The 25,955-nt window shown below is 36.1% G+C and overlaps 1 protein-coding gene across 2 annotated transcripts in view; it reads right to left on the reverse strand.

Annotated features, from left to right (window-relative positions):
- LOC111142431 (structural maintenance of chromosomes flexible hinge domain containing 1) overlaps positions 1 to 25,955 on the reverse strand; it is a 163,703-nt gene that overhangs the window by 133,770 nt on the left and 3,978 nt on the right. Inside the window, exons 2-6 of one of the 2 annotated variants that reach the window (XM_022495551.1) lie at positions 22,114 to 22,189; positions 21,075 to 21,236; positions 16,653 to 16,844; positions 16,481 to 16,563; positions 15,730 to 15,860 (exon numbers count right to left, since the gene is read on the reverse strand). In XM_022495551.1, the coding sequence (XP_022351259.1) occupies positions 15,730 to 15,803 (74 nt within the window). In that variant the 5' untranslated portion in view covers positions 15,804 to 15,860; positions 16,481 to 16,563; positions 16,653 to 16,844; positions 21,075 to 21,236; positions 22,114 to 22,189. The remainder of the gene's footprint in view (positions 1 to 15,729; positions 15,861 to 16,480; positions 16,564 to 16,652; positions 16,845 to 21,074; positions 21,237 to 22,113; positions 22,190 to 25,955) is intronic. The other variant, XM_022495550.1, reaches the window with a different exon arrangement.

Genomic DNA, 25,955 nt, shown 5'->3' on the forward strand with positions numbered 1-25,955 from the left:
AATTATAATTAATCAAATTCTATGAACCTGATGTCTATTAAGAAAAATAAAGAGGCGCTTGGGTGGTTCAGTGGGTTAAAGCCTCTGCCTTCAGCTCGGGTCATGATCTTGGGGTCCTGGGATCGAGCCCCGTATTGGGCTCTCTGCTCAGCGGAAGCCTGCTTCCTCCAATCTCTCTGCCTCCCTCTCTGCCTATTTGTGATCTATCTCTGTCAAATAAATAAATAAAAGCTTTAAAAAAAAAAAAAAAGAAAGAAAAAGAAGTAAATGGGTTTAGGGTGTCTGGCTGAAGCACCCAACTCTTGTTCTTGAGGTTGTGTGTTCAAGCTCCACACTGGGTGTAGAGATAACTTAAAAATTAAAAAAAAAAAATTTTTTTTAAAGTAAATGGGTTCTAAGACTTTAATTACCATGGCAATACTTCTAGGAAACAGGCTGAAAATACCTGACCCCAAATACTATCCTACAACATATACGTAAGTACATAAAAGTTTAGAGAGAGAGCAGCTCCGAGATAAAACAACACATATGTACTTAAACTGATTCAAAACTAAGAAATTCTGTTAACTGATAAGGAATGGACATAGTCACCAGGAAGTAAGTCTCCCTTTCAATGCAAATCATCCATGCAATTCTAACCCAGGGAAAAACCTTATCATGGAAAATAAGGTTGAGAATACAAATTTCGTTTCAGACTTCTGTAATTAAGTCCAGAAAATTTCCTGTACTCACACTCAAGGATTATATAAATACCCCTTCATGAAAGTAAGGAAAAGAGGAAGATAATCTGACCTCAAGATAAATCTTGCATTGTAGAAGCAATCCTTTGGAGAATTTAGAAAGTCACCTGCCTCAGGAATAAATTCATATCACAGTCCAAAAGAATTTCAAAACACATCTCAATCAAATACTTGATATAATGTAAAATGACACTGTATCTTTTCAAAATAAGAGTGTTCCATTAGAAGAGAGAAACAAAATCTGAAAGGAAACAAATCACAAAAGGTGTTGAAAGTAAGAAAAAGGAACAGGAGGTGTAATCCAATTAGTAAAAAGAAACTAAAAAACAATATATAAGTGGTGGCCAGGAAATAGGGTAGAGTGACTACATATGTATATTTACATCTCACTGTCTCACATCTACCAAAGGGAATAACCCCACAATAAAACCTTCACCTCCAACAAACTGATAAATGGCCACAGATCCCTATTAGAGCTTCTGGAATAAGTCTGTGTGACACAACAAAAATAACCAAATTAAAGTAGGAGGTCTAAATGTTACATACTCATTCTCTGAATTCAAATAATACAAATATCAAGATAAATGAAAACTCATCTTTGCAGAAATACACTGAAGACACAGGAGCTTTTTCTTTAGGAAAACTAGGGAAAATTCTGTTGAGAGTCCATTTCCACAACCTAAAAAATGGCATGGGAAGTGGGCCATGTGGCATGATATTTTTATTAAAAAAAAAAAAAAATAGCTAAGTTGAGAAACTTTTAATTGCTAATTAAGTTGAAAGTGCAGAAAGTAGCACTAATCCAACATATGTCTGAATTAGGACCACCTACAATACTTCTTCTTTCCATAAAATAATTAAATGAACACACAGTATTACAATTATGTTCTAGGTATCTAATTTAACTTCTAAGGCAATGATTATAACAGAGACTACGTGATGATGAGCACATTTTTTAGGTTCATGTAATGTTGGACATGTTAAGAGAGGTTTGGATTACACAGGTGAATACATATGTCAAAAATCAGTTAAGAGAGTGAGCACTTCTATAAAGATAAAGTAAGGACCTATGAAAACCTGCTCACAGATAAAACCAATGAAAACATCTGAAAACACTGTCAAAAATCAACATTTTCAGAACTCTATTAACCAAAGGCTTGGAACAATCCAAGGAGTGTTTCTTCAAGATACACAGCTGAATCTCAGTAAGAACAGTGAGCTCTGTGATGTTTTAACATGCCCTATTCCATTTTCTTCTCACCAGTTCTACAAAAGCCTTGAAAACTGACAACCCTGAATCATGGTGAAAACCAGCCAGCCAGGCAGGAGTCACTGGAGTAAATTTGGAGTTCCCTCAAAGCCCCTTCCCCATGCAACTGGCATTATTAGAGTTCTCTGACCCATGCCTAGGAACCTCCACTTGCAAGCTTTGTCTTTACTCGACCTAACTCAGAACTTGATCACTGTGAACCACTTTTTGCGGTTGGTCATTTGTCAAAAACAGTCAGTGGCAACTGTTCATGATCACAGCTGACTAAGGCAATCAAGAGAATATAAAGAATCTGGCCAAAAACTTTACAAGGAAAATCTGGAGAATGAGAAATCCTTAGTGATTTTTAAAAGCTCCAGCATAGGCTTAAGGGGAGAGAAGATGGCAGATGAGTAGGAGACCTCATTTCATCTGGTCCCTTAACTTTAGCTAGTTAACTATCAAATCATTCTGAATACCTATGAATTCAACCACAGATATAAGAAAAGAATTGCTGAAACTCTACAAACAGAAAAGCAACCACTTTTTGCAAGGTAGGAGGTACAGAGAAGTGAATCTGAGGGGATGGGATATAGCTGAAGATAAATGGTGGGGGAGGGAACTTCTATAAGCCAGCTACCAGAAAATGATTTGTCCCAGAGCACAAAATCAGAACTTTTAGAAATCTGCTCCAGTGAGAGATGTCCCTGCCTGAAAGGTGCTCAGCTGGTGAAGTGGGGCAGAATCCTAGGTGGGACAGTGTGGTCTCAGGATCCCTGGGGTCACAGAAAGAATGGGAGTGTCTGTGGAGCAGGGAAACTGGTTTTGTTCAGCAAGGCTGCAAGGGGGCTCTCAAGGGAGTTTGCCATAAACCACACACTGCAGCATGATCCAGCAACAGTTCTCTGTGCGGAGGCCCTGCAAAGGGCAGAAACATGGTGACCCTCCTCCTCCCACTAGGGAGAATCAGTGAGGACAAGCATTGCAGTAGTCTGCAGACTTTGACTCACACAAAAGGGAAGACGGCTTATTCCTGAGGTTTTACTGAAGAAAGGGGACCAGAATCCTTCAGCTCTGTCTGGAGATAGAGCCCCTCTATCCTCTCAAGAGGCATGGAAAGCCTTCAGTTAACAAAAACCACATAGAGCAACCAGAAGCAGCTTACACTGAGCCTGGCTCCCTGGCAAGGGGTGGTACAACTCCACCAAAGCAAAGACACCTGAGAATCAGCCCAACAGACCCCTCCCCCAGAAGACCAGCTGGAACAAAAGGCGAACACCAAGTTTATGGAGGACACAGGCCTGCAAAACTCCAGCACTAGGGGAAAATAGTATATAGAATTCAAGGGTTTCATTTACCTTTCAGTGTAAAATTTTTCTTTTCTTCCTATTCAACTAGTTTCTTATTTTATCAACTGTTTTTAAGTCCTTTTTTAACTTTCATTTTTTACATTTACATTTTTAAAGACATATTCTTCATTTTTTGACTTCCTTTCACTGTATTCAATTTTTTTTGTATATATACATATATGTATGTATGTGTGTGTGTGTGTGTGTGTGTATATATATATATATATGTATATATATATATATTTTTTTTTTTCATTTCCTTACATTTTGGGTCTTCTAACAAACAGACCAAATACACCCAAGACCAACTGGATCATCCTGTTTTGTCCACCTGAGAAATTATATTTTCTCTTCCCCACCCCCCTTTTGTTTCTTGGTTTCTGACCTCTGGATTTGTCTAGTATGTATTTCACTTGGGTTGTGGTTGACATTTTTTATTTTCTTCTCTTGTTCATCTATTCTTCTTTGGGCAAAATGATTAAAAGAAGGAATTCACAACATAAAGAAAGAACTAGAGGTAATACTCTCTGTCACAGATCTAATGAATATGAATATAAGTAAAATGTCACTGCTGGAATTCAGGAAAACGATTGTAAAGTTACCAGCTGCACTTGAAAAAAGCATAAAGACACTAGAGAATCTCTTAGTGCAGAAATAAAATCTAATCAGGCTAAAATTAAAAATGCTCTGAGATGCAGTCTAAATTGGACACTCTAATAGCTAGGGTAAATCAGGCAGAAGAGACAGTAAGTGACAGGGAAGGTAAGTTGATGGAAAGAAAGGAAGCTGAGGAAAAGAGAAAAACAATAAATGTACCATGAGGGGAGGCTTCAAGAAATCAACAATACCATAAAGCAAAACAATATTAGAAGTATTGGGTGTCCCTAAGGAAGAAGAGGAGGGTGGGCAGAAGGTATATTAGAGCATATCATAGCTAGGAACTTCCCTGATCTGGGGAAGGAAACAGGCATTCAAATCCAAAGGCAGAGAGGACCCTTCTCAAAATCAATAAAGAAAGATCAACACCCCAACATATAATGGTGAAGCTTGAACATTTCAAAGATAAAAAGAAAATCCTGAAAGCAGCTTGGGACAAGAGGTACTTAACCAACAAGGGTAGAAATGTAAGGCTGGCACCATACCTGTCCACAGAGGCATGACAGGCCAGAGAGGGCGGGCATGATATATCCAGGGTACTAAATGAGAAAAACATGCAGCCAAGAATACTTTATCCACCAAGGCTCTCACTCAAAATGGAAGGAGAAATAAAGAGCTTCCAGGACAAATAGAAATTAGAGATTTCGTGAACACTAAACCAGCCCAGCAAGAAATATTAAAGGAGATCCTGTAAGCAAAGAGACAGCCCAAAAATAACATACACCAGAAACAATCTACAAAAACAGGGACTTTACAGGTAATACAATGGCACTAAATTCTTATTTTCAATAATTACTCTGAATGTAAATGGGATGAATGCTCCAATCAAAAGACACAGGGTATCAGATTGGATAAAAAAGCAAGACCCACCCATATGGTTATCTATAAGAGACTCATTTTAGACTTAGACACCTCCAGACTGAAAGTGAGGGAATGGGCAACAATTTATCTTTTGACTAATGGACACCAAAAGAAAGCTGGGTAGCAATCTTCATATCAGACAAATTAGATTTTAAATCAAAGACCATACAAAGGGATAAAGAGGGACACTATATCATACTTACAGGGTCTATCCAACAAAAAGATCTGACAAATATAAATATTCATGCTCCTAACTTGGGAGCAGCCAACTATATAAGCCAATTAATAACCAAATTAAAGAAACACATTGATAATAACACAATAATAGCCTGGGACTTCAACGCCCTACTCACAGCAATGGACAGATCATCTAAGCAGAAGATCAATAAAGAAACAAGGGCTCTGAATGATACACTGGAGCGGATGGACTTCACTGATATATACAAAGCATTCCATCCTAAAGTAACAGAATACAAATTCTTTGTAAGTGCACATGGAATATTCTCCAGAATGGATAACAAACTGGTTCACAAATCAGGTCTCAACCAATACCAAAAGACTGGGATTATTCCCAATATTAGATATGAAAATATCTTATTTTCAGACCACAATGCTTTGAAACTTGAACTCAATCACAAGAAACATATAAACTACCAAACTGAAACAGGAAGAAATAGAAAACCTGAATAGACCCATAACCAGAAAGGAAACTGAAGAAGTAATCAGAAATCTCCTAAAAAACAAGAAAGTCCAGGGCCAGATGGCTTCCCAGGGAAATTCTACCAAACATTTAAAAGAACCTATTCTACTGAAGCTGTTTCAAAAAATGGAAATGGAAGGAAAACTTCCAAACTCATTTCACAAGGCCATCATTACCTCAATCCCAAAACCAGACCCCATGAAAAAGGAGAATTACAGACCAATATCCCTGATGAACACAGATGCCAAAATCTCAACAAGATACTAGCCAACTGGGGTGCCTGGGTGGCTCAGTCAGTTAAGCGTCTGCCTTTGGCTCAGGTCATGGTCCGAGGGTCCTGGGATCAAGCCCTGCATCAAGCTCCCTGCTCAGTGAGGAGCTTGCTTCTCCCTCTGCTTCTTCCCCCTGCTTGTGCTCTCTCTCTGTCAAATAAATAAAGTCTTTAAAAAAAAAAAAAAAAGATACTAGCCCATAGAATCCAACAGTATATAAAAAGCATTATTTACCACGATCAAGTGGGATTTATTCCTGGGATACAAGGGTGGTTCAACATCTACAAATCAATCAACATGACAGATCACATTAATAAAAGAGAGGATAAGAACCATATGATCCTCAATTTATGCACAAAAACCATTTGACAAAATATGATCCTCGATTTATGCAGAAAAACCGTTTGACAGCATCCTTTCTTGTTTAAAACTCTCCACAGTGTAGGGTAGAGGGAACATACCTCATTATCATAAAAGCCATCTATGAAAAGCCCACAAAGAATATCATTCTCAATGGGGAAAAACTGGGCTTTCCCCGTAAGGTCAGGAACACGACAGGGATGCCCACTCTCACCACTGTTGTTCAACATAGTACTAGAAGTCCTAGCTTCAGCAAACAACAACAACAACAACAAAAATAAATGGCGTTCAAATTGGCAAGGAAGTTGTCAAACTCTCACTCTTTGCAGATGGCATACTTTATGCGGAAAACCCAAAAGACTCCGCTCCAAAAGTGCTAGAACTCATACAGGAATTCAGCAATGTGGCAGTATATAAAATCAATGCATAAAGATCAGTTATATTTCTATATATAACAGAGAGACAGAAGAAAGAGAAATTAAGGAACTGATCCCATTTACAATTGAACCAAAACCCATAAAATACCTATGAATAAACCTAACCAAAGGATCTGTACTCTAAAAACTAGAGAATACACAAGGGCTCCTGGGTGGCTCAGTCAGTTAAGTATCTGCTTCTGCTCAGGTCGTGATCACCTGGTCCTGGGATCTAGCCACCCATGGTGTTCCCTCCTCCATGGGAAGCCTGTTTCTCCCACTCCCTCTGCACTGCTTGTGCTCTCTTTCTCAGTCTATCTCAAATAAATAAAATCTTTAAAAATAAAAATTAAAAAATTTAAAAAAAAACTACAGAACACTTATGAAAGAAATTGAGGAAGACACAAAGATGGAAAAACATTCCATGCTCGTGGATTGGAAGAACAAATATTGTTAAAATATCTATGTTACCCAATGCAATCTACACATTCAATGCAATCCCTATTAAAATACCATTAGCATTTTTTACAGAGCTGGAACAAATAATCCTAAAATCTTCCTGGAATCAGAAAAGACCCTAAATAGCCAAAGAATGTTGAAAAAGAAAACCAAAGTTGGTGGCATCACAATTCAAGACTTTAAGCTAGATTACAAAGCTGTAATAATCAAGACAGTCTGGTACTGGCAGAAAAACAGACACATAGATCAATGGAACATAACAGAGAATCCAAAAATGGACCCACAACTCTATGGTGAACTTATCTTTGACAAAGCAGGAAAGAATATCCAATGGAAAAAGGACAGTCTCTCTTCAATAAATGGTGCTGGGAAAATTGGATAGCAACATGCAGAAAAACAAAACTGGACTACTTTCTTATATTTTCTTATATATTCCATACACAAAGATAAACTCAAAATGGATGAAAAGACCCAAATGTGAGATAGGAATTAATCAAAATCCTAGAGAAGAACACAGGCAGCAATCTCTTTGATCTCAACCACAGCAACTTCTTGCTAGACATGTCTCCAAAGGCAAGGGAAACAAAAGCAAAAATCACCTTTTGGAACTTCATCAAGATAAAAAGCTTCAGCACAGTTAAGGAAACAGTCAATAAAACTAAAATGCAACTTATGGAATAGGAAAAGATATTTGCAAATGACATATCAGATAAAGGGCTAGTATCCCAAATCTATAAACAACCTATTGAACTCAACACCCTAAAAACCAAATAATCCAGTCAAGAAATGGGCAGAAGACATGAACAGACATTTGTCCAATGAAGACACAGAAATGGCCAACAGACACATGAAAAAACGTTCCACATCACTTGGCATCAAGGAAATACAAATCAAAACAACAATGAGAGGGAACTCCAGGTGGATCAGTTGATGAGGCAACTGCCTTCAGCTCAGGTCATGATCCCAGGCTCCTGGGTTCAGCTTCCTGCATCAGGCTCCTTGCTCAGCAGGGAGACTGCTTCTCCCTCTGCCTGCCACTCTCCCTGCTTGGGCTTGCTCACTTTCTCTTGCTTTTTCTCTGACAAATAATATCTTTAAAAAAAAAAAAGAAAAAAGAAAAGAAAAAGAAAACCCACAATGAGATACCACCTCACACCAGTCAGAACGGCTAAAATTAACAACTCAGGAAATAACACATGTTGGCAAGGATGTGGAGAAAGGGGAACCCTCTTACACTATTGGTAGGAATGCAAACTGATGCAGCCACTCTGGAAAACAGTATGGAGATTCCTCAAAAAGTTAAAAATAGAGCTACCCTATGACCCAGCAAATGCATTACTAGGTATTTACCCCAAAGATACAAATGTAGTGATCTGAAGGAGCACCTATACCCCAATGTTCATAGCAGCAATGTCCACAATAGCCAAATTGTGGAAAGAGCCAAGATGTCCATCGACAGATAAATGAATAAAGACAACATGGTATAGGGGCACCTGGGTGGCTCAGTGGATTAAGCCTCTGCCTTCAGCTCAGGTCATGGTCTCAGGATCCTGGGATCAAGCCCCCGTGTTGGGCTCTCTGCTCAGTGGGGAGCCTGCTTCCCTCTCTCTCTGCCTGCCTCTCTGCCTACTTATGCTCTGTCAAATAAATAAATAAAATCTTTAAAAAAAAAAAAAAAAGGAAGACATGGTATGTGTGTGTATGTATATATACACACACACACACACACACATATATATATAATGGAATATATACATACACACACATTATATATATATATATATATATATGTATATATATATATATATATATAATGGAATATTACTCAGCCATTAGAAAGGATAATTACTTACCATTTACATCAATGAGGAGGATATTACACTGAGCAAAACAAGCCAATCATAGAAAGACAATTCTCTTATAGTTTCATTCATATGTGGAATGTAAGAACAGTGCAGAGGATTATAGGGGAAGGGAGGGAAAACTTAAAGAGAAGTCATCAGGGAGGGAGAAAAACCATGAGAGACTCTTAACAGTAGGAAACTAGGGGAGGTGGTAAGGGGATGAGGTAATTGCATGATGGGCATTAAAGAAGGCACTGGGTAGTATACACAACTGATGAATTAACTATATCTGAAATTAATGATACACTATACATTGGCTAATTGAATTTTTAAAAATAATACAAATAAAACAAAAGCTCCAGCATATTCATAAGACTAGAAAACATTACAGTTATATGCAGGACTATATACATGCTCAAGAAAGCATGCAGAAGGCGCTAATCTCTCATTTCTGGCTGACATTGAGATTCTGTGCAAGCAAGAAGTGAAGACTAAGGCAGAGTTGTAAACGTCCTGCCAGAACATAAAAACATACTCCAATATGCAAACAGATATGCATCCCTTGACAAAAGCTCGGAAGACTTAATGGTTCCAGACATTTAGGGAAAATGTCCAATCATTACCTGACCACTAAGCTACACAGAGATTTCAGTGGCAACACAAGATAAAGAATACAGATGCTACAGGAGCGCCTGGATAGCTCAGTTGGTTAAGCGTCTGCCTTCAGCTCACGTCATGATCCCAGAGTCCTAAGACAGAGGCCCACATCAAGCTCCCTGCTCAACAGGGAGGCTGCTTCTCTCTCTTATTCTGCCCCTCCTCCCTCATGCATGGTTTCTCTCTAATAAATAACAAATCTTAAAAAAAAAAAAATAGTGATGTTACAGAATTAGTTTAGAGGGGTAAGTACACAACAACAAACAGAAGAAACAAACAAGCAGCCCTGGGGAGAGGGATGAATCTGATTGCCAGAGCTGCCACACTATATTATTTAAACTGTCTTATTCTCAACAAAAAAAACTGAACCATGACAAAAATATTAAAGTACAGCTCATACACAGGGGAAAAAAGCAGTAAGTATAAATTGTCTCAGAGAAAGCCTAGACACTGAACTTACTAGACAAAAATTTAAATCAGGTATTTCATAAGGCATTCAAGTAACAGAAATCATGAAGTAAATAATGAAGTATGAGAACAGAGTTTCACCAAACAGAGCACAAGAGATAGAATTTAAAAAAAAAGAACCAAATGAAAGTTCTACAATTTAAAGAAACAAAAACTGAAAGGAAAAAATTAGTTAAGTGGCTCATGAGTACATCTGATTTGGCAGAAGAATCAGTGAACTTAAAAAGCAGGTCAAAGTACTCAGTCCGAGGAACAAAAAGAAAAAAGAATGAAGAAAAATGAACAGAACCTCAGAGACCTATAGGACACCATCAACCATATGAATACATGGATAATACGAGCCAGAGAAGAAGATAAAGATTATTTGAAGAAATAATAGCCAAAAACTTCCCCAACTGTGATGAAAAACAATAATCTACAAATCCAAAAACCTCATCCGCCACCAAATAGAATGAACTCAAAAAGACCCAAACCTAGTCACATCAATATCAAACTACTAAAAGCCAGACAACAAGAATCTTGAAAGCAGACAGAAGAGATTAGTCACACAAGGGATACTAAGTAAGATTAACAGCTGATTCTTCATCAGAAACTATGGAACCTTTGTAGGTTAACCTATTCAAAGTGTTAAAAAAGGGGGAAAAAACTATCAACCTTCAAAAATGAAGGAGATAAGGTTAAGACATTCCCAGATAAACAAAAACTAAAGAAATCTGTTGCTAGTAGATCTGCCCAAAATAGTTACTAAAGACTGTCCTTTTTACAATTCTTTTGATTTAAAAATGCATAAAGCAGTAACTAGAAAACTGTTGATGTAATTATAATGTATAAAGATGTCATTTATATAAAAATAATAAAATGAAGGAGTGGGAGGGAATGAAACCACACAGGAACAAAGTTTTTTTTATATTACTCACAGTAAATTGGTATTAATCCAAACCAGATTGTAAGAGTTTAACTGTAATCCCTAGAAAAACTACTAAAAATTAGACTAACAACTATTTAAAGTATATTAATGATTAGTGAGTGAAGGAGAGGATGAGGGGACACAGAAGTGACTACAATGGGTAAAGGTTTCTATTGGAGTGATGAAAATGTTCTGGAATCAGTTGTGATGGCTGCACCACTTTGTGACTATATTCAAAGCTACTGAACTGTACATTTTAATATGGTGAATTTTATGGTATATGAATTATATGTCCATAAAAAATATATTCAAAAAAGGTAAGCTTATGACATGTGAGCATTTCACTGTAGGTAAATTTTACCTCAAAAACAACAATAACAAAAGAGATAGATAATGGTATCAATGCTTTAAGCATTAGGAGAGTGCTTTAGTGCTAAGCATTAGGAGAAGCATTAGGGTGGCTCAGTCATTAAGCATCTGCCTTCAGCCCAGGTCATGATCCCAGGGTCCTGGGACCGAACCCCACATCGGGCTCCCTGCTCAGCAGGGAGTCTGCTTTTCCTTCTCCCCAACTTGTGTTCGCTCTTTCATTGTCTCTGTCAAGTAAATTAAATCTTTAAAAAAAAAAAAAAAAAGCACTGGGAGAAAATTTATAGGATCTATACTTTATTTTGAATTAAAAAAAATAAAATAAAATACCTGAACTAAAGATTAGTAGGATAGACAGATACGTGGGAAAGCAATGGTCAGTGGTAGAAAGTAGGCATGAATATCTGGGTTTTCACCATAGAATTTCAACTGTTCTATAAGTTCAAAAATGTTCATAAAATGCTGAGGGAAAGAATAGTACTGAGGAAACACTCAGATCCAGGTTGTGGACCTTTCTGCAAATAGCCTGAACTCCATAAAAAAACAGTATCATTAAAGACACAAATGTCAAATTATTGTAGAATAAAAGAATCCAGAGAGACATGACAAAGGGGTAAAAAACCTGAATGTGGACATTATATACTTTAAATCAATGATAAATTTCTTGTTGTGACAGTAGTCTTCTGGTTATGAGAATGTCCTCATGTGAAAGAGATACATGCTACAGTATTTTGTAGTGAAATGTCATAAAGAATGTAATTTACTTTCAAATGATTTAGGAAGAGAATATATACATACATATAGATAGAAGACAACAAATGTGAGAAAACGTTAACAACTAATAAATCTAGATGAAGGATACATGCTTGCTAATATCGCTCTTTCAACTTACTTGCTTTAACATTTTCAAAATATAAAGGGTAGGAGATAAGTAGTACCAAGGTGAGAGTTATAAAGAATATTGGCAAATTAGAACTCTCACCTCATCTCCCTCTATTCTCCCCCTCATATACCACACTTGTGTCCTTCCACTGTCCCAAATAAAACAAGCTGATCATAATTTCACCGTCTGTCTTTGCTGGTGTGCCTTCTACTGGGAGTACTCTTCCCCCAGATCTTTGGCCATTTTCCTTTAATCATTCAAGCTTCAACTTAAATGCAATCTCAAAAAGGCCCTCATCTACCACCCTAAGAGATGCCTGCCCATCAAGCTCTAACATATTACCTGATATTTTCTTAACAACAATAATTTATAACTGGAATGTTTATAAATTTTTTGTGTTTACTTGTTTTTCTCTCTACAACATAAATGACAAGCCAAGAGAGTCAGCTGTTTTATGCTTTTAGGCTGTCCTACTTTTCTTCCATAGCCTGTATCCTATGACACCCACCCTTGTATCTAGTAAAAAGTTAACTGGAAATAGTAAAGCAACTGATAATTTTTTCTACAGGAGTAGAAGCTAGGGGAGTGAGTAATCTGAAGTTAACAGAAATCAGAGTGAGTGGGTCAAGGGACTGATACTAAACTCAAAGATGGTATGAGTATATAATAGCTATAACAGTTGATGGTTTTACTAATACAATACCTAAAACACTAGGACAAGAGCCAGCAACAGCAACCTTTTTAACAAAAATTAAACAAAATTTCCCCAGCATTTAAATTTAAAAGTTTATGTTGTTCTAAGACCTAGAGAAAAATCAGAGTCCATGTTCCTTGAATTCAGTTAAGATTTACTCTAACAGTATAGATTCTACTTCCTTCTCTTCCACCTGATTTAAATAACATTTTCCTAATCTTTTTGCCAATCTACCACCTGATATTTCTATTGCATGCTAAATACTATCCTTATGCTTTAAAAGACAGTGGTCTTTGCCATCTCTGTGAATATTTTACAAATCCTTGAAGTGGCATGTACTTGTGAATATAATGAAAAAGAATGGTTGTAGAAAGTCTGAGGCTGAAAATAAGAAAGTAGAAACTAAAATGATAGCTTATATAGTTTATATTTACTGATTTGTTTACTATAGGACAAGCTCTATCCTAAAGATTTTACACAACACACTAACTCATTTGGTTCTCACAAAACCTTGTGAGGTATTTTCCACATTTTACGGATACATAAACTGAAACTTAAAGAACTAAAATACCTCGACCCATTGGTCAAGCCTCCACCCATACCTATAACTATTAAGGTTGGATTCAAACCAGGCCAAATGATTTCAGAGCCCTTCTTCATGCCTGTCACCATGACACTATAAGTCTTTACAAACTTGATAAAAATTCTGTGGTGCTAAAATTTCAGGAGGAAGGGAAATGTGCTAACTATATATTAGTTTTCAACATTGTTAAGATTAATACTTAAATTTCGGTGATTCTCCTTGACATAACAAACTGCAAAACAGGACATGAAAAAATATTACTTAATAAGAATACCAACAGATACTTCCCAAGTATTATACCTGAAGTACAATACATAACTAAAAATAGCAAAAGTCCTGTGGGTCATAGCTCTTACTAGAATTCAGTTAACATCCCAAAGACCTAAACCTTTATATCCCGAACAACTTCTAGTATATTTTGCTTCCCATATGGCATTCTCATTCAGGGTATTTTCTATGAACATATTCTGATATAAAACTCCTGACTAGGCAGCGCCTGGGCGGCTCAATGAGTTAAAGCCTCTGCCTTCGGCTCAGGTCATGATCCCAGGGTCCTGGGATCGAGCCCCGCATCGGGCTCTCTGCTCAGCAGGGAGCCTGTTTCCCTTCCTCTCTCTCTGCCTGCCTCTCTGCCTACTCGTGATCTCTGTCAAATGAATAAATAAATAGACAAACAAATTCTTGACTAGACTCTATTCTCTAACAGCTATGAATAGTTTATAAAGCAGAGCCCTGAAGGGCATGTGGGCGTCTCTGTCAGTTGAGTGCCTGACTCTTGATTTCAGCTTAGGTCAGAGTCTCAGGGATATGGGCTCCAGCCCTGTGTCAAGCTTTGCACTCAGTGTGGAGTCAGCTTGTCCCTCTCCCTCTGCTCCTCTCCTTCACTCTCTCAAATGAATAAAATCTTTTATTTTTTTTTAATTTTTATTTATTTCTTTGAGAGAGAGAGAGCAAGAGTACAAGCAAGGGGAGGGGCTGAGGGAGAAAGAGACTCTCTGCTGAAGAAACCCAACACTAGCCTTGATCCCAGTACCCTAAGATCATGATCCGAGCTGAAGGCAGATGTTTGACTGAGCCACCCAGGTACCTCTCAAATAAATAAAATCTTAAAAAACAAAACAAAACAAAACAAAAGGAAAGAAAAGAAAAGAAAAAGCAGAGCCTTGAAATCAGAGCAACAATGAGCTCAAGAGAACAATCATTAAGCATCTGCCTTCGGCTCGGGTCATGATCCCAGGGTCCTGGGACAAAACCCCACATCGGGCTCCCTGCTCGGCGGAAAGCCTGCCTCTCCCTCTCCCACTCCGCCTACTTGTGTTTCCTCTCCCGCTGTGCCTCTCTGTCAAATAAATATATGAAAATCTTAAAAAAAAAAAAAAAAAGAGAGAGAGAGAGAGAGAGAGAGAGAGATAAAACCTGTGGTTCATTAGATGCTTTGCAAGTGGCATCAGGTGACTGCTGAAGTTTAGTTTAAAACCATCCTACTGGGGGGACGCCTGGGTAGCTCAGTGGGTTAAGCCGCTGCCTTCGGCTCGGGTCATGGTCCCAGCGTCCTGGGATCGAGTCCCACATCGCGCTCCTTGCTCAGCGGGGAGCCTGCTTCTCCCTCTGCCTGCCACTCTATCTGCTTGTGCTCACTCTCGCTCTCTCTCTCTCTCTCTGACAAATAAATAAATAAAATCTTTAAAAAAAAAAAAAAAAGAAAGAAAGAAAACCATCCTACTGGGATGCCTAGGTGGCTCAGTTGGTTAAGCATCTTGTGCCTTTGTCACAATCCCAGGGTCCTGGGATTGAGCCCTGCGTCAAACTCCCTGCTCAGAGGAAAGCCTGCGTCTCCCTCTGCCCCTCAGCCCCGCTGTGTACACACGTGCGCGCTCTCTGTCTCTCAAATAAATAAAATCTTTTAAAAATAAGTAAATAAAACCATCCTACTGCTTTAGAGGCCACACAGCTCTCATCAAACTTTAGTAAGGAAATGGGAAAGTTCCATAATACTTAAGATGTCATCATACCTCCTAAATATTAGAAAATGCAAAAAGAATTCTTTAGTGGAAGGCATAATATTATGTAGTTTTGACTATTTCTAAGTCTCAAAAATAAAAACTTTATTATATAAATACTCTAAATATATATGCTCATAACATATACATTGATAATGTCAAAAGCTCCAATGTACCATGTATAACTAAAGAAACATTAGAGTTCTTATCCTTATTAAAATTCCCAGCTACCCATCAAAAACATGAATAAGGTTTTCTAACCTTTCAAAGTCACCTTGCCTTGTAAATTTTGATAACCTATACACGGCCCAGTTGTTAAGCTGTTTAGAGGTCATTCCTCTTCCATTATCTATCACTGCAACGGCAGGTTTTCCTTGTGTTTCATCAAAAAGCTATGAAATAAGTTCAAAAGACAGGAAAAGTCAAATCAATGTCAAAAATATAAAAAGTTATTTATTAAAGAATTAAATGGGCTCATTCATACACCGATAGTGGAAGTGTAAATGTATTGTAAGTTACTAAAAGTTATGTCAGCTGTATAAATCAAAGGCCTTAAAATTCTTCATGTCCTTTAATCCAGAAATTCCATTTCTCAGAATTTAGCTTAAGGAACTAATCAGAAACGTCTAAAGACCATAAAGATCTTCATGCCAGCACTGTTTACAACAGCAAAAATGTAGAAAAAAAATCTAAATCTTTAATAACAATAGACTACATAATTTATAATATAGCCCATAAATGAAACCGTAGCAATGGAAGATTATACTGCAGAATATTCATGATATGGCAAATGTCTACAATGTACTGTGTCAAGAGAAAGTAGATCACCAAAAAAAAGTACACTGTGATCACACATACATGTATACCTATATGCATAGAAAAAGGGCACATAAAAATTTTAACAAGAGAAATCAGATAATTTCTACTTTTAGTTTATTTTCTAATACTTCTAACAATGAACTTGTAGTACTTTTATAAAAGGAAGTTAAATTTCTTTATAGTATTTTCTTACCAATTTGATCTGTATTCTTCTAATACCAGTGTTTCTAGAAGTAGCAGACAATGAATTGTCAATTAATTCTGCAAGAGCAAAAGCTGGAAAAGAATGAGAAGACATTACTGCTTAACTTTTTCCTCCCAAATACTTCATTTAAAAGTTCAAAGTAGAAGAAACTCTGAAGTACCTTAAGCCATCACTTTTATTTTCCAAAGAGCTAGAATTAAAGTATTATCCTGATCCTAATGATATAATACACAATAAAGGCATCATCATCAATCACCACCAGCATTAAAAAGCAGTCATCAACCAGTACTTGTAAGGCACTATACGGCATGAGTCAGCCAGCCATGATTCCTGGCTTCAAGGAGTTTATAATCTAAAGACAGACATACAGACATAGGAGACAAACAAAAGACCATAACCATAAAATCAAATACTAGTTCATGGTATGTAATACATCATGCACAAGTCAAAAGTAAACACATTCAGAAACAAGGCAGGGCAGGGGTTGCAAATATAAAGCAATTATAAAAATGTCTATTAAGAACTAATGTAGATATAGAAATCCTATGATAAACAGCAACTTATCAAACGGCAGACTGTGTCTAACTGACACAGAACTGCTAATTATTTCCTACTACACAACCAGCTTGATATTCAACTTATCACTGGCTCAGTATTATTAACTAACATTCTTTTTTCTTCAAGGTCACTACTCAAACTATTTCCTACTTTTATTTCCCTAATTAAAAAGGGGAACACACCAAATTTATGTCTCTTACTACCAATGAAGTAATGCAATCCAACTAACACTGTAATTAATCCACAGAGTAGCACCCCAGCAAGCATTCCACACTCTGAACACTTATGGGATGGCTATGTTTATAAACTAGAAAGAAGTTACCACAAATCAGATATAAGGATCTGGCCAATGGTATTAAGTCTAGAAAACAGAAAAGGAACACTGTAGAAATGGGAGGAAAAAAGAGGTAAGAGAAATTTGGGGGGAAGAAATTTTTGGAATTTGATATCTGCTTACATATGAAAGTACAAAAAAAAAAAAAAAAGGAAAAAGAAACAAAGATGGTTTTGAGTCTTTGACCAAACTGGATAAATGGTCATATTTCTCATAAAAGGAAAATTTAGAGAGGAGGAAAGAAAACTCTCCATTTTAGATGCAATGCCCTACCACTCTATCAAAGCTCAATGAGTAGAGGTGTTCCATAGGGAGCAAGAATAGATACCAGGTTTTAGACAATAAAAACAGTCATAGGTAAGGACTTCTGCTTTGCCAATAGAATAATTAAGACTTAAATCACCTCATTAGGAGTAAAGTATAAAAAAAAAGAGCAGCATGACTTGAAGAGATATCCACCATAGGTCAAGAATAACCAAAAGCAGCACTAAAGGCAAATGAAACAAAAGCAGGGAAAGACCTAGGAATGTACCGTAAAATCACAGCAATCAAAGCAAGAGCTTAAAAAGGGAGATTTTCTGCTTGTTCATGTAATGACAGCAGGAATGAAAACTAGTACAATTAATCTAAAAGATAATATGTATCAAAAGTCTTAAAAATGAATGTACCTATTGACTCCATGATTATAAATTTAGAAATCTATCCCCAGAGAAGGAATTAAAGATTCACTCAATATGCAAATATTTGAACACTATTTTCAGGCATTAATCTAGGAAAGGAACAAAACAGACAAGAGTCCCATTCTTGTGGAGTTAACATTCTAGATAGAAAGATGGAAAAATGATGAGAAAGATGGAAAATGAAATATAATAATTAATTCCTTAGTATGTTATGCAGTTGTCTATGTGATAGAGAAAAGAATAAGCAGAAAAAAAGAGATCAAATAATAGTAAAGTCACAGAGGGAACACATTTTAATCTTAAATTGGGTGATCAAGGTTAATTTTTGTTGAGAAGGTAATAGGTAAATAAAATTTGAAAGAGATGAGGGAATGAGACAGGGACTATCTGGGCAAAGAGGCAGAGGGCCCTAAGCTGAGTACACAGCTGGTACTGGAGTGAAAAAACAAAAAGGAAGAGTTACAGAAACAAAAGCTGATAGCAAAGCAGAGCTACAAAGGTCATACAGATAATTATAAAGACTTTGGCTTTTATTCTCAGTGAAACGGGAGTTTTAGCAGAAGAGTAAACCTCTGTTCTCTCTTGTGTTTTCAGCAGAAGTGTTTTCAACAGAAGAGTAAACATCTGACTTCTCAAACCTTATGTGGACAGGCATGAAAGGAGAGATGAATTAAGAGTCTACTATAGAATTTAGGTGGTAATTCCTCAAGGTCAGATTTTAGAAACAGAAATGGTAATAAATGGTCAATTCTATATAAATATTGAAGATAATGACATAGTGGCAATCCAATTTTCTTACAGACTGGATGAAAGGAATGAGACAAAGAAGAATCAATTGATTTTTGGCCTAAGCAACAAAAAAACAGAGTGATAATCAATTTGAATGGGAAAATTATGTGTAGTTAGGATTCAGTGAACAGATCAGGGTTCCCATCTTAATATATGCTAGTGGAGATATCACATGGGCAGCTGGACAGACAGAATTGGAATTCAAGAGGTAAGTCTGGCATTATTTTCAGTATTTGACTAAAAATTACCATTTCTGGGGCACCTGGATGACTCAGTTAAGCATCTGATTCTTGACTTTGGCTGACTGCTCATGAGCTAAGCCTCATATCTGGCTCCACGTTCAGTGTGGAGCTTGCTTGAGATTCTCTCTCTCCCTTTCCCTCTGCCCCTTACCCCACTCACACACACTCTCTCTCTAAACGGATAAACAAAATCTTTAAAAAAAAAAAAATACCATTTCTACCACCTCCATTGAGGAGTCACTGCCATAACACTGGTATTTAGAACCATGTAATTGGACAAGATCACTAAGGAAGTAAGAGAAGAGACCGAGGACTAAGCTGTGAGGCACTTCAATATAAAGAAGGTTGAGAAGAGAGGTCAATTTTATCTCAATTAAAAAAAAAAGAAAAGAAAAAGATGGGAAGGGAAGAGAAGAAAGAAGGCAGCCAGTGAGGTAGAAACAGAAGTATGGTTTCTCAAAAGCCAAGTGAAGATTATTTTATCAAGGAAGAAAAGTGATAAACTGTAATTACCTTGAGTAAAATGGGAACTGAAAGCTGATCACTGGATTTAGCCACGGGTGACCCTCAAAGAGTACAAGAGAATGAATAAGAAAGAATGGGAAGAGAAGCACCACTGCTGATAGTAAATACAGTCAACTCTTTTGAGGAGTTCTATAAACAGGAGCAAAAACTGGGCAGTTAGCTGGTGAAAGAATATGATGTTTTTAAGATGGGAGAAATAAGATGGGAGCTTCCTTATATATAAGGAACAATATCAGAGGTAATAAGTAGACTGGTTAGGAGTTCAAGCTCTGTAATTCCTCTGCTAGGGTCCAAATTCTGGCTCCAACACTTATTATCAGGATGGCCTTTGTTAAGCTACCTAAAATCTCTTAGCCTCAAGTTTCTTCAGTGAAGTAGGGTCATTATGTAACATTAGTTACCACACAGGATTAAGGATTAAATGAGATGATGTTCATAAAGAACTTGGCATGCTGCCTGGCACAGTAGCTGATAGTTATTACTACTAGTACTCAGGGTGAGGATGTGTACAATGACTTAGACAAAAGAATATTCAGTCATGTGTAACAATAAAAAAAGACTGAAAACAACCTAAACGTCTAAAAGAACACTTTTGAAAGAAATTTGTTATGTAAATACTACATAAACACTAAAAACAAATACACATTGACATATATATTAAAGATGTTCATTATATTTTAAACAAAAAAGTAGGTTAAAGGAGTATGTTCCATATAAAACCACTAAAAAAGAAAAAAATATAGAAAAAAACTTGAAATGATAAACACCAAAGTATAAGTGGTGGTTCTATCTGGATGGTAGAGATAAGATGTTCTTTATGTTTTTTCTGCTCATCTATGTCTTCTATTTCCTACAAACTATAATACATACACACAAAAAATATTTTTAATATGAAAGTTTATAACGAACATCTAAGTAGTAATAAACACTTTGGCAGGGTCCAGACAGAAAAGACTCTCTAAAGCAACTGATTTGTAAAGATCACTAGCAAATAGTCCAAAGGTAGGATAAAAACTTGTGAGAAGTAAGGTGTAAAGAAATAATAAAGAAATGGAGACCAGAACACAAGCCACTTACTTGTGTAATTCAACCACACAAATTTGCAAGGTAAAAAAAAAATTCTCAATTGGGAGACATCCACAGGAAGCCAGGAAGAATAAATCAAGAGTACACAGGAGATGGAAAGATAGGTTGGTACATTTCTTTGAGTTAAAATGGAATGAATCAGTATAGAAGATTAGTTTTAAAGGGAGGTATCTTTACTCTAAAAATGACTTTGATAGAAAAGAAATACTGATTGATGAAAAGGCTAAAGTAAGGAAGTTCACAATGACTGGTCATAATCTTCTAATTAAAGTAGAAAGAATTTTTTTAAACAGTGAAGGAATGTGACATGTGGTCAAGGGATAAAAGAGTAACAGTTTGTCAAAAATTAGTTTAAATGTAATACTTACGCAAAGGATTTTGTCCTTCACTTGCATAATATTCATACATGCCACTTTTAACCAGTGTGTCATAGTGAGGTAGGAAGTCAATTCGTTCTTTTGTAGCTGTTAGTAGTAACTGATTAACTGACTGTAGCAGGTATAGAGTGACTCCATCTTTAACAGTGTCATCTGTAATTAAGAAGTAATATCTTAAGTGCTACATAGCACCAGAAATACAACTGATTTGTAATTCTGAATATGCAAATCGTATCTATAAGATATCTTTAAAGATAGTACAGGCAAACCCTCAAACAATGGATCTATCTATAAATTCAGCTGTATTTTATTAAGGATAGTACAGGAGAATAGGCCCAAATACTTCCACTCATCTGAAACACTCAATTCTTAATACGTTAAACTATCACAGGAAATCAGATGACGAACTGCATTAGAGAGGCATTAAAATGAATGGAGAAGTAGGATTAAACTTAAAAGGAATCATATATGAAAACGTGGCAGGTCCCAAAATCTAATTAGATAAAAAAAAATACAATGGAAGAATCCAAGTTCATGAGAATTAATTTCTTGAAGGCCCATGTAAAAAAATGTGACCAGGTATTGCACAACATCTCACCATCTGCAGCCATAACTGATAACTATATTTCTATAATCTTGTTTTAAAAATATGACCTCAGGGCGCCTGGGTTGCTGAGTCGGTTAAGCATCTGACTCTTGATTTCAGCTCAAATCATGATCTCAGGGTGGTGAGGTAGACCTCAGGCTCCATGCTCTATGGGAAGTCTTCTCAAGCTGCTCTCCCCACCTCCTGCCCTCCCCCCACTTGAACACATGTGTTCTCTAAAATAAATAAATAAATCTTTAAAAAAGAAGAAAAAAAAATGACCTCTGCATAAACTGCGCATATATAGTCCGTTTCCTCCTCCATTCGAAGAAAGTAACCAAAATTTCAATAGTTTTAGTTACTTATCTGTGTAATGAAATATTTATTGCCCTATGATGTACTAGAACATATTAAATATAAAGCCATCAATTAAGCACTGCTTACCAAAATTATCACAGGTAATTTCTTTCCTACTTGTTGTTGTAATAACAAATTTCTCTTCGGCTGAAATGCCAAGTGTCTATCCAAAATGAGAGGGATAAAATCAATTATTACACAAAGGAAATAAATATGCCATTCAAGTTTATAAGATGAAAATACTGAAAGTATATCAGAATCTTGTAACAATTACTGTTTACATAAAAAAACTAAGTTTCAACACTTCAAAACTGAAATTTTACAACTAATCAAAAAATGAGAATTAGAAAAATGAGTTAACATTTTCATTAAAATTTTATATATCTTTAAAATTAGAAGATATACACTCTTTCTAAAATTAAACAACAATATACAGTTAAGTGAAAAGACCAACTTCTGCTTCAGGTAATGATAGACTAATCTTAGAACAGTCTTACCACCAAAGACAACTCAAAGAAATCTAAACTAATAATACTTGAATCTTCAATAGCTATATTAAACCCTATTGGTTCCTACTGAAACTAATTAAGGCACCAACTCCTAACTCTAAAAACTAATTAAAGGGAAAGAATAAAGCATTTACCTTGATTTTTTGTACCAACTATAGTTACAGGTAACCAAATGGCTCTACTTGATGAGGAAAAGCTGTTCTTTAGAGAACTGCAGCTAATAAATATAAGAGGAATGGCAATCAGAATATCACCATCACTAGATGAACCATCAGCTCAAATTTTATTATGAAGGAATCCAGTTGAACTATCTGAATCCCACTAATATTATCTTAGCATTGTTAAGGGGGAGAAATATCCATTTATTACATTCTTCTCAATATAATAGAACATAAAGCACCAGCACCACCTATAAGTATTCTTTGCCTCCATACCTCAAAGAAGTTGAACCTAAACTTTGTTTATAAACCTTTAAAAATAACTTGTTTACAGGATATATGGAGATAAAACAAGTTACACCATAAAGGAGCAGAGACAAATCCAGAATGTGCACTATTAAAGAAAAACCTACTTGATTTCTTCAACAAGCCAATGTCAGGAAAAATAAGGAGACTGGGGAAAGAGGGTTTTGCTCAAATGCTCTAAATTTTAAAAGAATTAAGATGCATAAAAAACCAGATTCAACATTTGAGGACCCAGTTGGAATCCGGATTTAAATAAACTATTAAAAAAGACATTTTGAAATAGGTATCTGAATATGGATTAAGCTATTAGATGATATTTTAAGATGTTAATTTTGATGGTATGATCACAGAAATGCATGTGAAATAGAAAGGAGCAAAGTGAACCAGGAACTGGAATATGCTACAAAAGACAAAGATGATGCTTGTGTGGTGAATACTTGGTAACTGTTGAATCTGGATGATGAGTTAATGTGGGCTCATTATACTATTATCTCTAAGGATGTTTGAAGCTTTCTATAAGAAAAAATTTGTAATGTAAAATATACTATAATAAATTAGTGGAAAAGAACAGTGGACCCTGAAACAGATGTGTGTGTGTGTGTGTGTGTGTGTATGTATGTATACACACACACACACACACACACATATATATATGGAGATGATCTTGATAGGAGGTGACATTATAAATTGGTGGGAAAAGAATAATTTCAATGAATGATAATAAAACAGCTAGTTAACTGCATAAAAATGGTAAAATAAAATCCCCATCTCAACATACACAAAAAGAAAGTCCAAGAGAATTAAAGACACTGCATATTAACCCAAATTTTAGAGGAAAACATAGGGGAATAATTTTGAGTAAAGAGAAAGATCTCTGAAAATATGTAAAAAGTGCAAGCCATAAAGGAAAAAACTAGAAAATATGAAAAGATGCTCATCTTCACTAGTTAGTAGAGAAATTAAAATAACTTATCATTCTCATGAGACTGGCAAAAATTTTAGGTCCTGATAATATAAAGTATAGGCCTCCATATAGGGAAATTGTACCTTATCCACTGCTGAGAAGACTGAAAATCAGTACAACTATATAGAAGAGCAATCTGGTATCCTTTACTAATACTGAAGATAATCATCTCCCATGCAATTCCATCCCACAGAAATGAAGCTATGCATATAAACGGATGGGGAATTAAATTGTACTTGTTTAACAAATAAAAAACTGTTTTTACAGAACTTCTTTAGGGTTTTGTGCACTGAGTCTTTACTTCTTAGCTAGAAGTACTTTATTTCTACCGTGTCCCACTTGTTAGATCAGGTGCTTATGCATCCTGCAGAACAAAATTTGTTCTTACAGTTACTGAAAAAACTACACGCCCAGTTGAATTTTTAAGATCTATGTAAATCTGAAAATTAAATATTTATATCTAATTATTCCATATGCTCTTCTCCATTAATCTATTATTCAATTAAGATACTAAGTTATCGGGCGCCTGGGTGGCTCAGTGGGTTAAGCCTCTGCCTTCGGCTCAGGTCATGGTCTCACGGTCCTGGGATTGAGCCCCACATCGGGCTCTCTGCTCAGCAGGGAGCCTGCTTCCTCCTCTCTCTCTCTGCGTGCCTCTCTGGCTACTTGTGATCTCTTTCTGTCAAATAAATAAATAAAATCTTAAAAAAAAAAAAAAGATACTAAATTATCTTTTTTCTTTACTTGTAATTCTATATAAAAATTATTTCTTCAATAATTTTTCCAAATATTTAGAAGCATTGATATTTGACAAATATAAATTAAATATTTTTAATTATTATGTTTTTGTTCAAGATGGCATATCCTTTTCTCTCTGTATTTTTAGCCTAATTCTATCTTATCAGGCATAAACTAAAGACTTTCATGTGTTCATGTTAACCTGGTCTTGAATACAGATATACCTCCTCTGCCTTTCCCTACACAAAAGCAGGATAAGGTTCTATCTGGGCAAGTGTCTTGACTAGGTTTTTTCCATTTTTATATGAACACTTTGGTCCCATCTTTTTCTGGGTTAATTGGTAATGAAGATGGAAGTGCCTTTAATGGGTAATAAAAATTACCTACCTTCCATCTCTATAGGTCAGCCTCAAACTACTTGCTGCCCAACTTCTCTCAAAAGCCAATTTTAAGCAAGATCTATAAAGGGCTAACTAAACTGTAGTCCATGAAATCTTCAGATACTTTAAAGTTCATCCATGAGTTAAGTCAGAAACTATATACTTCAATGCACTGCTCTGAAACTCTGCAAATTAGCCTTCAATGATTTGTCCTTTGACATTATATCCAATGGTTTTGTCCCTGAATCACTCACAGACAAGGAACACCCATACTGCACTTGAGTGAGAAATCTCTAAAAAAAATTTGAGTGGTTACTGACTAACACAGCTTGCACTACCCAAAGTAACACAAATATCCTACCCTGCATTTTACCAGGGTTTATAAGGAATCTAGGGAAATTGTCCAGGGATGTTGTCCATTTTACCAGGATTTATAAGGAATCTAGGGAAAAGTTTTTCTCAAGTCAAAGCTTTGCTTCACTAGCACTTGGAATGTTTTTATTCTATAGACACTGTAGTTTTTCTATAAATTATCTGTCCTTTATTTTGACCTCTAAGAAACTCAAAGCTGACTTCATGGCTCAGCAATGGTGTAAGGTATTTTAAGGTATTATCAAAGTTTGTTAACTTTCCTCAGGTTACTATTTTATTCCTTCCAATATCTACTTTTATATTTCTTCCTTTTCTGGATTTTTTTCAAGATTTTATTATTAAGTAATTTCCACATCCAACATGGGGCTCAAACCCACAACCCCAAGATCAAGAGTCACATGCTCTACAGATTGAACCAGCCAGGTGCCCCTCATCTTCTGGAATTTTTAATATATGCACCCTATGTACAAGTTCTTTTTAAAGGAAGAGAGTGATTCATGTA

This window comes from Enhydra lutris, unplaced genomic scaffold, assembly GCF_002288905.1.
Source record: "Enhydra lutris kenyoni isolate GAN:26980312 unplaced genomic scaffold, ASM228890v2 scaffoldscaffold8, whole genome shotgun sequence".
Taxonomy (NCBI): Eukaryota; Metazoa; Chordata; class Mammalia; order Carnivora; family Mustelidae; genus Enhydra; species Enhydra lutris.